Source organism: Pelophylax lessonae, assembly GCF_965119305.1.
Source record: "Pelophylax lessonae genome assembly, chromosome: 13".
In the NCBI taxonomy this organism is placed as follows: domain Eukaryota; kingdom Metazoa; phylum Chordata; class Amphibia; order Anura; family Ranidae; genus Pelophylax; species Pelophylax lessonae.
The window spans coordinates 162734599-162748084 of NC_138780.1; the positions used below are offsets into that span (position 1 = coordinate 162734599).

The 13486-nt window shown below is 45.6% G+C and overlaps 1 protein-coding gene across 2 annotated transcripts in view; it reads right to left on the reverse strand.

The window, feature by feature from the left end:
* The window catches only part of MDGA2 (MAM domain containing glycosylphosphatidylinositol anchor 2), a 1055744-nt gene that overhangs the window by 32353 nt on the left and 1009905 nt on the right, over nt 1-13486 (reverse strand). For both annotated transcript variants that reach the window (XM_082275762.1, XM_082275761.1), the window contains exons 13-14: nt 9265-9420; nt 6116-6274 (exon numbers count right to left, since the gene is read on the reverse strand). In XM_082275762.1, coding sequence (XP_082131888.1) covers nt 6116-6274; nt 9265-9420 — 315 coding nt within the window. The remainder of the gene's footprint in view (nt 1-6115; nt 6275-9264; nt 9421-13486) is intronic.

Below are 13486 nucleotides of genomic sequence, written 5' to 3' on the forward strand. Positions count from 1 at the left end.
AAGGTGCTAATAATTTTTTATTGCACCATGATATTTGCGCAAATGTTTATAAAATCAATATTTTCACATAAATACACTAAAATCATTATTAGCAGATACAAACACAGCAACTGTTACAAAATTCATACTAATGTACAAATCTATGTTATTTATTAATTAAATACAGGTTAAAATGTATATTTTAAAAATCAAACACACGCAAAACTGTAAATAACCAAATTTTTCTAAAAATCTGGAGGTTTTCAATTCTCCCTTACTGCTTTCATAGATTGTAAAAGACCCCCAAACCATATATTTTCTGAAAGCACACACCCAGTAGAATAAAAAGAAGGTGCTACTGATTTTTAGGACCTCATGATATTTGCGCAAATGTTTCTAGAAACAATATTTTTGCTAAAAATACACTAAAATCATTACTAGCAGATACAAACACAGCAAATGTTGCTCAATTTCTAAAAAATATAAAAAAATGTAACTTGTATTGAGTAAATAAATAAACATTTGTAAATTTTAAATTGCATCCTTTTTGCAAAATGGTAAAAATCAAATGTACGCAAAACTGTAAATAAGCATATTCCTATGAAAATCTGGAGGTTTTAATTTTCGCTTACAGCTTTCAGAGTTTGTAAAACAGCCTCGAAATGTAGTATGCACTATCTTTTGGCTAATTGTTTACTTAGGAATAGGATACTTATTAATTGTTATTGGTTGACTGGGGGCAATGTGACTGGTGGTTCTGGTCACTTTCCAAACAGGGGTCATTTTTGAAGTGTACAGTATGTACTGTCTTGGCATTTTAGGGCCTCAAGAACTGTAATTGGCAGTAAGATTATCAGAGTTTTTAACATTTCTAGTCTATTTTCTATTACATACAAAAATTATATTCCACCAACAGAAAATGCTGGGGTTGATTTAGGCCCCTTTCACACATGCGGTGCGCCCGGCGGACTCTGTTTTGCTCAGCGGGGGATCGATCCGCTGATCCCCATTGAGCAAGAGTATGACAGCTCCATTCATCGCTTACTTTGCAGAGATGGAGCTGTCAAATCCTGGCTCTCCTCTATGGGAGATCAGATGAGAGTGGACCGCCTTTCCATTTTCATCCAAACCGATCCTCCAGACGGATGGAAAATAGGGTTTCCATCCGTCTGGATTTCACGGACAGGATCGGATAGCAGCAGGTGTCAGTGGAGATGTCTCCGCTGACATCCGCTGCTCCATAGGGCTTTATGGAGCATCTTATCAGGTCCACCTGAAAAACGGACAGGCGGACCAGATCAGAAAGCCTGTGTGAAAGAGGCATTACTAAAACTGGAGAGTGCACAATTTTTGCAGCTGTGTATGGTAGCCAATAAGCTTCCAAGTTCACCTTGTTCAATTAAGCTTTGACAATAAAACCTGGAAGCGGATTGGTTTCTATGCAAGAGCATCCAGATTTTGCACACTCCAGTTTTAGTAAATCCTCCCCTCTGTCTCACAAGAATGGTATAACATTCAGTTGGAAACGCTGTTGCAAGACCAAATAATTGTCAAACTATCACAGAATTTAAAAATGGCCGGAAAGTAAAGGAGGTTTAATGTACTCGTATTGAGGTGGCTAAGTAAATTCAGTTATTCTTAGGTCCCTTTTACACCGAGGAGTTTTTCAAGTGCTTTTTCAGTAAAAAAAAAGCACCTGAAAAGCTCAAGAAAATGGATTTTTGTAAGAACTTACCGTAAAATCCTTTTCTCTTAAGCTCATTGACAGACGTAGTCTTCTTGATTCTCAAGAGCTGGGTTATGTTGTCTCCGCAGGAGTAGGACTAGGCAGAATGACAAAACGTTCTGGCTCCACCCTAGGGGGCAGTCCCTGAGGGTATATCCTCCCTCTCTCTGCTACAGGGAATCAGTTCTGTTTAAAGCAGTACAGAGAATTTAACCCAACCCAACTCAATGATAGAGGGGCGGGTACTACGTCTGTCAATGAGCTTAAGAGAAAAGGATTTTACGGTAAGTTCTTACAAAAATCCATTTTTCTCTATCGCTCATTGACAGACGTAGTCTTCTTGATTCTCAAGAGCTGGGACATCCAGAAGCAGTGCCACAAATGAGGGGTGGGATTGACAAAATCAAATCCAATCTAGTAGGCCCAACCGGTGCCAAACTAGAAGTTTTAAAGGCTCATTATAAACAAAGAATGAGACTAAAGAAAAATTTTCCAACGGAAAAAAACCCTCGAGGTAGACCACTGGTCTCCTCAAATTGCGGCCTGCAAAACCTTGCGGCCAAACGAGGCATCAGACGATGCCATTACATCAACTTTATAATGTTTAGAGAAGGTATGCACCGACGACCAGGTAGCCGCCTTGCACACCTGGACCACTGACGCCTGATGGCGAAAGGCCCATGACGCACTAAGTGCCCGAGTGGAGTGCGCCTTAACAGGGAACGGGGGCTCCCGACCCTTAATAGAATAAGCCTGCACTACCGTCTGTCTGATCCATCTGGAAATGGTCGCGGCAGATGCAGGCAACCCCTTTTTGGGTCCATCTGGGATCACAAAAAGTGAATCCGTCTTGCGAAACGAGTCTGTCGTTTTCAAGTATACCCTGATCGCCCGGACCACATCCAAGGAGTGCAAAGCAAATTCCCGAGGATGACTGGGCTTAGGACACAGGGAAGGTAATACAATTTCTTCATTCAGATGAAATTCTGAAACTACTTTTGGTAGGAAGGATGTATTCGGACGAAGAACCACCTTATCTCTATGAACCACCAGATATGGTGAACGACAAGATAATGCGGCCAGTTCTGACACCCTGCGTGCAGAAGTAATAGCCACCAAGAAGGCCACCTTCTGGGACAACGTGGGTAGAGGAATCTCCCTAATATCTTCAAAGGGAGATTTCTGAAGAACCGACAACACTAAATTAAGATCCCAGGGGGGTAACGGCGCGTGCACTGGCGGAGCCAGATGTCGCACCCCCTGGATGAAATTCCGCACCAAGGAATGAGTAGCCAAAGGCTTCTGAAAGAAGATGGCTAATGCTGAGACCTGACCCTTGATAGTACTCAAGGCCAGTTTCTGCTCAACCCCTTGTTGCAGAAAAGCCAATATTCGACTAATCGAATAAGACCGAGGACGGAACCCCAAAGGTTCACACCATGCAATGTAGGACTTCCATGTGCGATGATAAATCTTTCTGGAAGTCGCTTTCCTTGCTTCAACTAGAGTAGGAATAACTGAAGCTGACAAACCTTTGTCCTTCAGCACCTGGGTCTCAATAGCCAGGCCGTTAAAGCCAGCGATCGTAAAGCAGGATGGAAGATCGGTCCCTGAGACAGTAGATCCTCTCTGAGAGGAAGTCTCCACGGGACGTCCGCCACCAGTCTGACCATGTCGGCGTACCAAGCTCGACGAGGCCAGTCCGGAGCTACCAGGATTACTGGGATTCCTTCCTCCTCTACCCTGCGAAGAAGTCTTGGCAGTAACGCGAGAGGAGGGAAGGCATATATTAGCTGGTATTGCCCCCACGGGGCGATCAGTGCGTCTGCGGTTTCTGCTAGAGGATCGCGGGAGCGAGCCACGAATCTCTGAACTTTCCTGTTGAATCGTGATGCCAACAGATCCACATCCGGGGTGCCCCACCGTAGGCACAACTGGTGGAAAACGTCTGGATGGAGGGACCATTCCCCCTGATCCAGGGTCTGACGGCTGAGATAATCTGCCTGCCAATTCTCCACCCCCGGAATGAACACCGCAGAGATTGCTGGAACAAATCGTTCCGCCCAGCGAAGAATGCAAGCCACTTCTTTGGCCGCTCGGACACTCTTGGTGCCCCCCTGGTGATTGACATAAGCCACGGCCGTGGCATTGTCCGACTGGATCCGAACCGGGCTGCCCTGGAGCTGCTCGGTCCAGTGAATCAGACAAAGTCTGATCGCTCTCAGTTCCAATACATTTATCGGTAATCTGGATTCTTCCGGGGACCAAAGTCCCTGGGCAGATAATTGATGTGTGTCTCCCCCTAGCGCAATAGCGCCCCTCAGAGTACCTGCTTCTCGATCCCAGAGAGAGAGGGACCCCCATTGCTCACCAACCGATGCAGTGCAGTTTCCAACAAACTGCAGCCAGCGTCTGTCTTACACAGACTGGAAGGAGCTGTTTGCTTTTTCCCGGGCAGAAGGCGTGGCTCCGCCCCCTGTGTACGCCTTCCGGCGTTCCCAGCCCTCCACGAGGAAGCTGGGCTCACAAAACATGGCCGCCCCCATAGAAGAGACATAAGACTCCAAAAACATGGCGGCCGGCGTGACCTGAGGACATACATGCATTCGGTCTACGGCAAAATGGCGGCGGACCGCCGATATCGTCTTCCCAGCACATCCACCTGCACTCTGCTGAGAGGTGACATATGGATCTACAGAGATACACTGCACATAAGGTAGGATTATACCTCCTATGTTTGCTGTAATGTTACAGTCTGCTGGGTAGAGTGTTAGCTCTTGAACCAAGTCCACTTCCCACAAACACATGCTGTATAACAAGGGGGACTTGTAAGTGTCAGATATATACTGACCATATATGGAGGGGCCCATAATATATACTGCCTCATAAATGAGGAAAAAAGGGAACGTTTTACTCACCATACCGAACCGACAGGCACCCTCTCTTCATAATACCCTCTCCACCGAGGTGGGGGTTTGTGGACGCCTCGACTCTCTGGTACCTGGCGTCCAAGCGAGCTTTTAACTCGCAAAGTCAGTCCCTTTACTGGGACTCCGTCGCGGCAGACTCAGCGCACTGGTCTGCACGCGCTTTTAGGCAGAAACCGGGGTGACCACTGGATCTCACATCCAGCCCGTCGCCCGGCCCCGCATACTTACTTGAATATGTCGCGGCCGACCAAGCGCAATGCCTGGTCTGCACGCGCTCGTAGGCCGGCTGGGGTGACCACAAGTGTCGCCCAGTCCGGCATTTTTGCTTGAAGATCTCACAGGAAAAAAACACTGGAGAAAACTACCTAAAAAATGTCTTTTTCTTAAAGAAAAAAAGTCTTGCCAGGACCAAAAGATCCCAGCAAGGAACTTAGGTCCTTACTCCTGACTAGACAGAAAAAAACTGATTCCCTGTAGCAGAGAGAGGGAGGATATACCCTCAGGGACTGCCCCCTAGGGTGGAGCCAGAACGTTTTGTCATTCTGCCTAGTCCTACTCCTGCGGAGACAACATAACCCAGCTCTTGAGAATCAAGAAGACTACGTCTGTCAATGAGCGATAGAGAAAAAAGGTTTCCCTATAAAAGCATTGAATGCTTTCACACTGGGGTGGTGCGCTTTTGTTGCGGTGAAAAAAATCCTGCTTGTTGCATCTTTGAAGCATGTTTGAGGAGCTAAAAAAAACACACTAAAAACCTTCCTCTCCATTTAAATGAATAGGAACCACCTCAAAAAATGTCCCCACTAAGCATTTTTGGTGCGGTTTTTGAGTCACATGTCCTTTAAAAACCCCACCAAAAGCACTCCAATAACACATAAGCGTTTTACTGGCAGTTTTGAAGCAAACCAGTGTGAAAGTATCCTTAGATTGAAACCTGGTCACTCATATACCCTCTCAAGGAAAATCTCAAATTTAATAGTTTTGACATCCATTACAATATATTAATGTACAAAAGTTACCAAAGTAAATAGAAGGACTAAGTAACAAGCAAACTGGAGTTCTACGCTGACTTGCACATAGTGGTATGGAAGTGAACTATAGAAGACATCATGCTATAGCTGAAATATACATTATACACTGTACAGTCCATATTCTGTGCACTTCAGACTTTATATATCATTGGAGAATATCCCATTTATTTTGCTGTATAAATACACTTAGAATAGATTCCCCATGCAATTAGTTGAAATTTTACCACATGGGCAGTGATTAAAATCTCATCAACAGAGAAATAAAAAGTAATAAGAGTTAGAGCATCTAACACTGGTGATCTACTTTAAGAGTTGGATGCTTTATGTGATTCCTAAGCCAGTGGCTGGGTAAGACTTCCATACCCCCTTTTATTTTAGGCAAAGAATAGACCATATAAAGAAATATGTATGTTCAGGAAAATGACAACTACATATGAAAATAAGCTTACCTATATGTCTTCCATACATATGATAGTAAAAACTAAAACAATACGCAGTATTGCTCGACCCATAGGGATTCTTCTGCGCTATGTTAAAGACAGGGCTGAGTAGTCTAGCTTTCTCTCCTTCCAGCCGAGGTCGCGATGTTTCAATATACATATAGAAACCTGGCAAAGAAAATGCATGTATCAACACTCATCCAGATATATTATTACATAAACCCAAGGCCGTTTTTCCTTAAAGAGATCCTGTAACCAGACCATTAATTTCCACAAAAATGTTCCCATAAGATTATGGGGTGATTTACTAAAGAAAAATAGACTGCGCACTTTGCAAAGTGCAGTTGCACAATGCAAGAGCAGTTGCTCCAGATCTTAGTAGATGGGTAGAAGCTCTTGCTGATTTCCATCATCCAATCATGTGCAAGCAAAAATGCTGTTTTTTTTTTTTTATTTTCTTTGTATGTGATTGGGTATTCTTTGCAAAGTGAAGCTTTCCCTCATTTACTAAGCTCTGGAGCAACTGCACTTTGCAAAGTACACAGTATTTTTTTCTTTAGTAAATCAACCGCGAATGTCCATTTTCTATGCATGTTATTGACTTACAAAAGCTTTCCTTGTGTAGACATCCAAAAGCCTAGTCACTGTTGGGTGCCACCATCTCTGATGTAATATAAGCAGCTCCAGCAGACTGAGAGTTGTTACTTTGATGACACTCTATAGTATTGGCTCCTCTCCTGGCAGCTATATAAAAAGTTATGTGAGGAATGGATTAGCTGGGCCAGCAAAGACAGTAATTAGACATTGCCAGAAGAGGAGAAGGCTATGACATGCAAGGAGGGAGAGCATTGGGGAACTGACTCTCTTGGTAGATGTCTAATTTTCTAGCAGGATCAAATGCACATTTTACATGATTAAAACATTTATAATGTAAAGAAAAAAATATACGTTTAGGTGCTTGATTAGAATAATTGTGCATTAATGGATCAGGATGAAGATTTTTAGTCAGCATTAGGAATGAGCTCCGAGTTCAGTTCGAACTTTGGGTTTTTGGGTGTTTGTGCAAATTCTGGAATTTTAACTCACTCAGTCAGTCTTAAACATCATATACTGTACAGTAGTGGTACTTCTACTGCTAGTATACTGTAAATGACAGCTTCCCGGGTGGTTTCTGCGGATGCACAGCGGGACATGCTGAGACTAACATTGGAAAATACTGAAATGCTCGTTTTATCCATCATTGTGTAAGTGTTCTTAATCCTTACTTTCTCCAATAAATTATGCGGTCTGCGCTATGATGGTGCCCTGTTTTCTGTTTCACATTTATCCATGACTGTTTGTTTGGATACTGCTGTACGGGAAGAGGATCGCCTTGGGCTTTCTTAAAGATTTGGGCGCTTTGGATCTCTGTCATGGGGATCATCCCCATCCGGTAAGAGGCAGTGTGAATAGGGTGTCTGGTGGTGGCTTTCCAGATCCATAGTTTGGCACCTTTCTGGCAATTTGGGACATTTTACAGACTTTCTTCACTTCAGTCACTTTGAGATGTTTTTAGGAGCAGTGCCATATTGTTTTTTTGTACACTTAAAATTTTCGCATGCATTACCTTTTAAACTATTTTTGGTTGTACAAAGACGGAATAGCAATTACAATCACTTCAATCATAGAGATTTTATTTGGTATCTACAATCCATACTATACACCTGCTTAATGGTCCTTTCACGCCCGGTGGACTCAGTTTATCTCAGCCGGGATCGATTTGCCAATCCCCGCTGAGCAGGCGGATGACAGGTCGGTCTCTGCTTACGTTGCAGTGATGGACCTGTCCTCTATGGGAGATCGGATAAAAACAGACCGCCTGTCCGTTTTCATCCGATCCTCCAGACGGATGGAAAATAGGGTTTCCATCCATCTGGATTTCACAGACCGGATCGGAGAGCAGCAGGTGTCAGCGGACATGTCACCGCTGACATCTGCTGCTCCATAGGGGTGCAATCAGGTCCACCTGAAAAACTGACAGACGGACCTGATCAGAAAGCCCCTGTGAAAGAGGCCTTAGATCTTACAACTGAACCTTGGGAATTAAAGCAAACATTAGATATCGGTTGTTCATCAGAAAATGACATGGCACCCAAAATATTATTTTTACCCCTGTCGCAGACAAATATTGTGCAATCTGGGCATTGAAAGGGCATCTGGGGATTAAAAAAACAAGTAATGCTGTTCACTGTAGAATTACTGTATCAAGCTCCTGGTCACTATCACATGAAAAGGTTTTTTAAGATGATAGAAAACATTTGTGCTAGTGGTATGCAATTGTGCCTTTTGCTGTGGAGAAAGGGGAACAAAGCTTTCACAGTGGGTTTGCCACATCCAGGGTCGTAACTACGAATTATGGGGCCCCGTAGCAAAAATTGATGGGGCCTGCCAGGTAACTTTCTCTATAGCAGCTTGCAGTGTCAACTTTGACAATAAGTGTCATTGATCTTAACGTAAAGTATGCCTAAATCAAGGACAGGCAGCTGGAGAGCTGTCTGCATCGTACCTACTGTAGACCAGTGCTGCAGATAAAAGTTATAGCTGTGGTAGCAATAATAATACCTATAATATCTGTTTTCCTATGAGGTTTTAGCTGAAGAGAAACTCTGGGATTTTTGATAGCTAAACAAAAACTCTTCTTACTGCAGAGAGGGGGGATCGGTGACTAGGAGAAAAGCACGGAATGTGGGTGTCCCACACCGCGTTCTGGGGTGAACAAGCACTAACAGACACAGGTGATTTTACAATGGCTATATAAGAGCAGACAACAAAAATGGTTTCTTTTCATGTTAATCTATGTCACATGGTTTTTCTGGAAGATACTTTTTTGGATAAATATTACTTTTGGAAAATTATTTGAATAGCTTTTTTTTTTTTTTTTTTTTTAATCAATACATTTTTAACAAAAGTTTTCATATGCAAACAATAAGGTAATAACAAACATTCCAAGACATTAGTTGTCGTAAGTGTCATGGTAGTTTCAATAAAGAATGATAATGTAATTCAATGTAAATACCCATTACCCCAACAGGGTTCACACTGTAACAGGTAGGTTCATTGTTAAGAAATATACATTAGATTAACAAATGACGTCATTATGTGTATATATACATATATACCTTGCTTGGATCCTCCAGCATCTGTGGTTGGCCCAGTGTTTGGAGTATACCTTGTGTCCCTTGTGCTAGCACTTTGCTTTGTCCAGTCAAAGATGTCAGCATCATCTTGAGTAAATAGGCAGATATTCCCATCTTCAAATCCACAATGGAATTCTCCTGCATAAGATAAAATAAAAACAATTGGAATATTACTGTATGCCCTATCACTGCCTTTAATTTAGGCAAACAGAGGTAGTTAGGAAGGTAAACTATTTTGGGCGGAAAGTAGCCCATTTAGTAACATGCTGTAATATATAAAGATTTTGGCATTAAAGAAAACTGATAAAGGAAAAACAAAGTGAAGTTGACCTGTCACTTATATATGGGCCATCAGTTGCTTTAAATACTTTAAAAACACAGTATTTTTTAGGAGTCACCTGAACATAATTTTAAAAATTTGATGATTTATTCACTTGTCAAGTACTCAGGAAATCAGGACAGTAACCAAGCCAGCTGGCTTTAAAGTGGCTGTAAACCCCAATCATAAAATCTGACCTAGGCACTATATGTCTATAGTGTTTACTTATCTCTCTCTCAGTCAGTGGCGGCCGGCCCATAGGGGGCGCAGGGGCGCCGCCCCCCCCCCCCCCCAAAAAAGAAAAAGAAAAAAAAAGATTTAAAAAAAAAAAATAATTTTTTGCCCACAAGGGGCGCCCGTCTCATTGGTGCCTATGGGGGTGGGGTTTTCCACCTGCAGAGGCGCCGATAGACGGCCTTCTGGGGCGTAACTGTAGCGCAGAGCTCTGCGCTACACCACCCCCCTTTTGGCGTCCGCCGCATTGGTGCCGATGGGGGGTGGGGTTTTCCACCAGCAGAGGCACCAATTGGCGGCCTTCTGGGGCGTAACTGTAGCGCAGAGCAATGCGCTACACCACCCCCTTTTGTGATGTCTTGGATCATGATTGGTCCAGACTCCAGCCTGGACCAATCATGATTCAGGACATCCATGGTGACCTCGTTGGGGGCGGTGCCGGTGCGTGCATCAGTCACTCACCGTCACCGCCTGGTCACTTTCCCTCCGCAGCCCGCCGCAGAAGAGGAGTCGCGAGGAGGGGAGAAGCCGCCGCCGGGAGCCGAGCAGAAGAGGACGGACGTCGGAGTCGCGAGGAGGGGAGAAGCCGCAGCCGGGAGCCGAGCCGCCGCCAGGTAAGTGCCTATTCCACCACCTGTGCCATGCCTATTCCACCACCTGCGCCATGCCTGTGCCATGCCTATTCAACCACCTGCGCCATGCCTGTACCATCTGTGCCATGCCTATTCCACCACCTGTGCCATGACCTTACCATCACCTGTGCCATGACCTTACCACCACCTGCGCCATGCCTGTACCATCTGTGCCATGCCTATTCCACCACCTGTGCCATGACCTTACCATCACCTGTGCCATGCCTATTCCATCACCTGTGCCATGCCTATTCAATCACCTGCGCCATGCCTGTACCATCTGTGCCATGCCTATTCCACCACCTGTGCCATGACCTTACCATCACCTGTGCCATGCCTATTCCATCACCTGTGCCATGCCTGTACCATCTGCGCCATGCCTATTCCATCACCTGCGCCATGCCTGTACCATCTGCGCCATGCCTATTCCACCACCTGTGCCATGCCTGTACCATCTGTGCCATGCCTATTCCACCACCTGTGCCATGCCTGTACCATCTGTGCCATGCCTATTCCATCACCTGCGCCATGCCTGTGCCATGCCTATTCCACCACCTGCGCCATGCCTGTACCATCTGTGCCATGCCTATTCCATCACCTGTGCCATGCCTGTGCCATGCCTATTCCACCACCTGTGCCATGCCTGTACCATCTGTGCCATGCCTATTCCACCACCTGCGCCATGCCTATTCCACCACCTGCCTCATGCCTGTACCATCTGTGCCATGCCTATTCCATCACCTGTGCCATGCCTGTGCCATGCCTATTCCACCACCTGCGCCATGCCTGTACCATCTGTGCCATGCCTATTCCACCACCTGTGCCATGACCTTACCATCACCTGTGCCATGCCTGTACCATCTGTGCCATGCCTATTCCACCACCTGTGCCATGACCTTACCATCACCTGTGCCATGCCTATTCCATCACCTGTGCCATGCCTATTCAATCACCTGCGCCATGCCTGTACCATCTGTGCCATGCCTATTCCACCACCTGTGCCATGACCTTACCATCACCTGTGCCATGCCTATTCCATCACCTGTGCCATGCCTGTAACATCTGTGCCATGCCTATTCCATCACCTGCGCCATGCCTGTACCATCTGCGCCATGCCTATTCCACCACCTGTGCCATGCCTGTACCATCTGTGTCATGCCTATTCCACCACCTGCGCCATGTCTGTGTAATGCCTATTCCACCACCTGCACCATGCCTGTACCATCTGTGCCATGCCTATTCCATCACCTGTGCCATGCCTGTGCCATGCCTATTTCACCACCTGCGCCATGCCTGTACCATCTGTGCCATGCCTATTCCATCACCTGTGCTATGCCTATTCCACCACCTGCGCCATGCCTGTACCATCTGTGCCATGCCTATTCCACCACCTGTGCCATGACCTTACCATCACCTGTGCCATGCCTGTACCATCTGTGCCATGCCTATTCCACCACCTGTGCCATGCCTATTCCACCACCTGTGCCATGCCCTTACCATCACCTGTGCCATGCCTATTCCATCACCTGTGCCATGCCTGTACCATCTGTGCCATGCCTATTCCATCACCTGCACCATGCCTGTACCATCTGTGCCATGCCTATTCCATCACCTGTGCCATGACCTTACCATCACCTGTGCCATGCCTATTCCATCACCTGTGCCATGCCTGTACCATCTGTTCCATGCCTATTCCATCACCTGCGCCATGCCTGTACCATCTGTGCCATGCCTATTCCACCACCTGTGCCATGCCTGTACCATCTGTGCCATGCCTATTCCATCACCTGTGCCATGCCTATACCATCTGTGCCATGCCTATTCCATCACCTGTGCCATGCCTGTACCATCTGTGCCATGCCTATTCCATCACCTGTGCCATGCCTGTACCATCACCTGTGCAATGCCTGTACCATCACCTGTGCAATGCCTATTCCATCACCTGTGCCATGCCTGTACCATCACCTGTGCCATGCCTGTACCATCACCTGTGCCATGCCTGTACCATCTGTGCCATGCCTATACCATCTGTGCCATGCCTATTCCATCACCTGTGCCATGCCTGTACCATCACCTGTGCAATGCCTATTCCATCACCTGTGCCATGCCTATACCATCACCTGTGCCATGCCTATACCATCACCTGTGCCATGCCTATTCCACCACCTGTTCCATGCCTATACCATCTGTGCCATGCCTATTCCATCACCTGTGCCATGCCTGTACCATCTGTGCCATGCCTATACCATCACATGTGCCATGCCTGTACCATGACCTCAAAGTCATGCAATTTTTTTACCGCGTTTTTTGCCGCAAAGCAATACCTATTACATTTTGGTTTTTGCGCCCCCCCAAAAATTTTGAGCACCAGCCGCCACTGCTCTCAGTGCTGTTTGTCTCTGGTGTTCCATTCCTCTGTTATCAGCAGGCTCACTTCTGACAAACTTTCCGACACATGAGATAACAGCAGGTGAAAATTTGTGTCGGGGAGGAAGCTTAGAGGGAAATTAGCAGAGAGCTTGTTTATTCAGACTACAGCTCTGCATGGTTCTTCATTCCTCTGCCTATGTGGAGGGGGGTGCCTTATCTCCAGTCAGCTCCCACACAGTGTAAGCCCAGACTCCCCACCCACTGCTGAATGAGGAAGAAAGATTTCTAACACAATCTGCACTTTTCAAAGAGTGTAACTTATGTAGGGAGATTTGTTTCATATTTGTGTATCTCATCAGATGCTATTCACTTCACTGGGTATATGTGAGGGTTTACATCCACTTTAACAGTGCCAAAGGAACAAGGAAAGTACAACAGCAACATAAAGACGGAAAGAGATCCTGTCCTGACACTGAAGTGGACAACCTGACTCTTTCTCTGATATATGTACCTCTAGAAAAAATGGAAAGCAGCAACCACAAATTTTTTAGCAACCCAGGTGTCACGCAACCATGAACCAGACGTACAACAACAGATAAGTGAAAATAAGAAGGCTTTATTGAAAATCAAGCTGAAAAGCAAAAGTCCA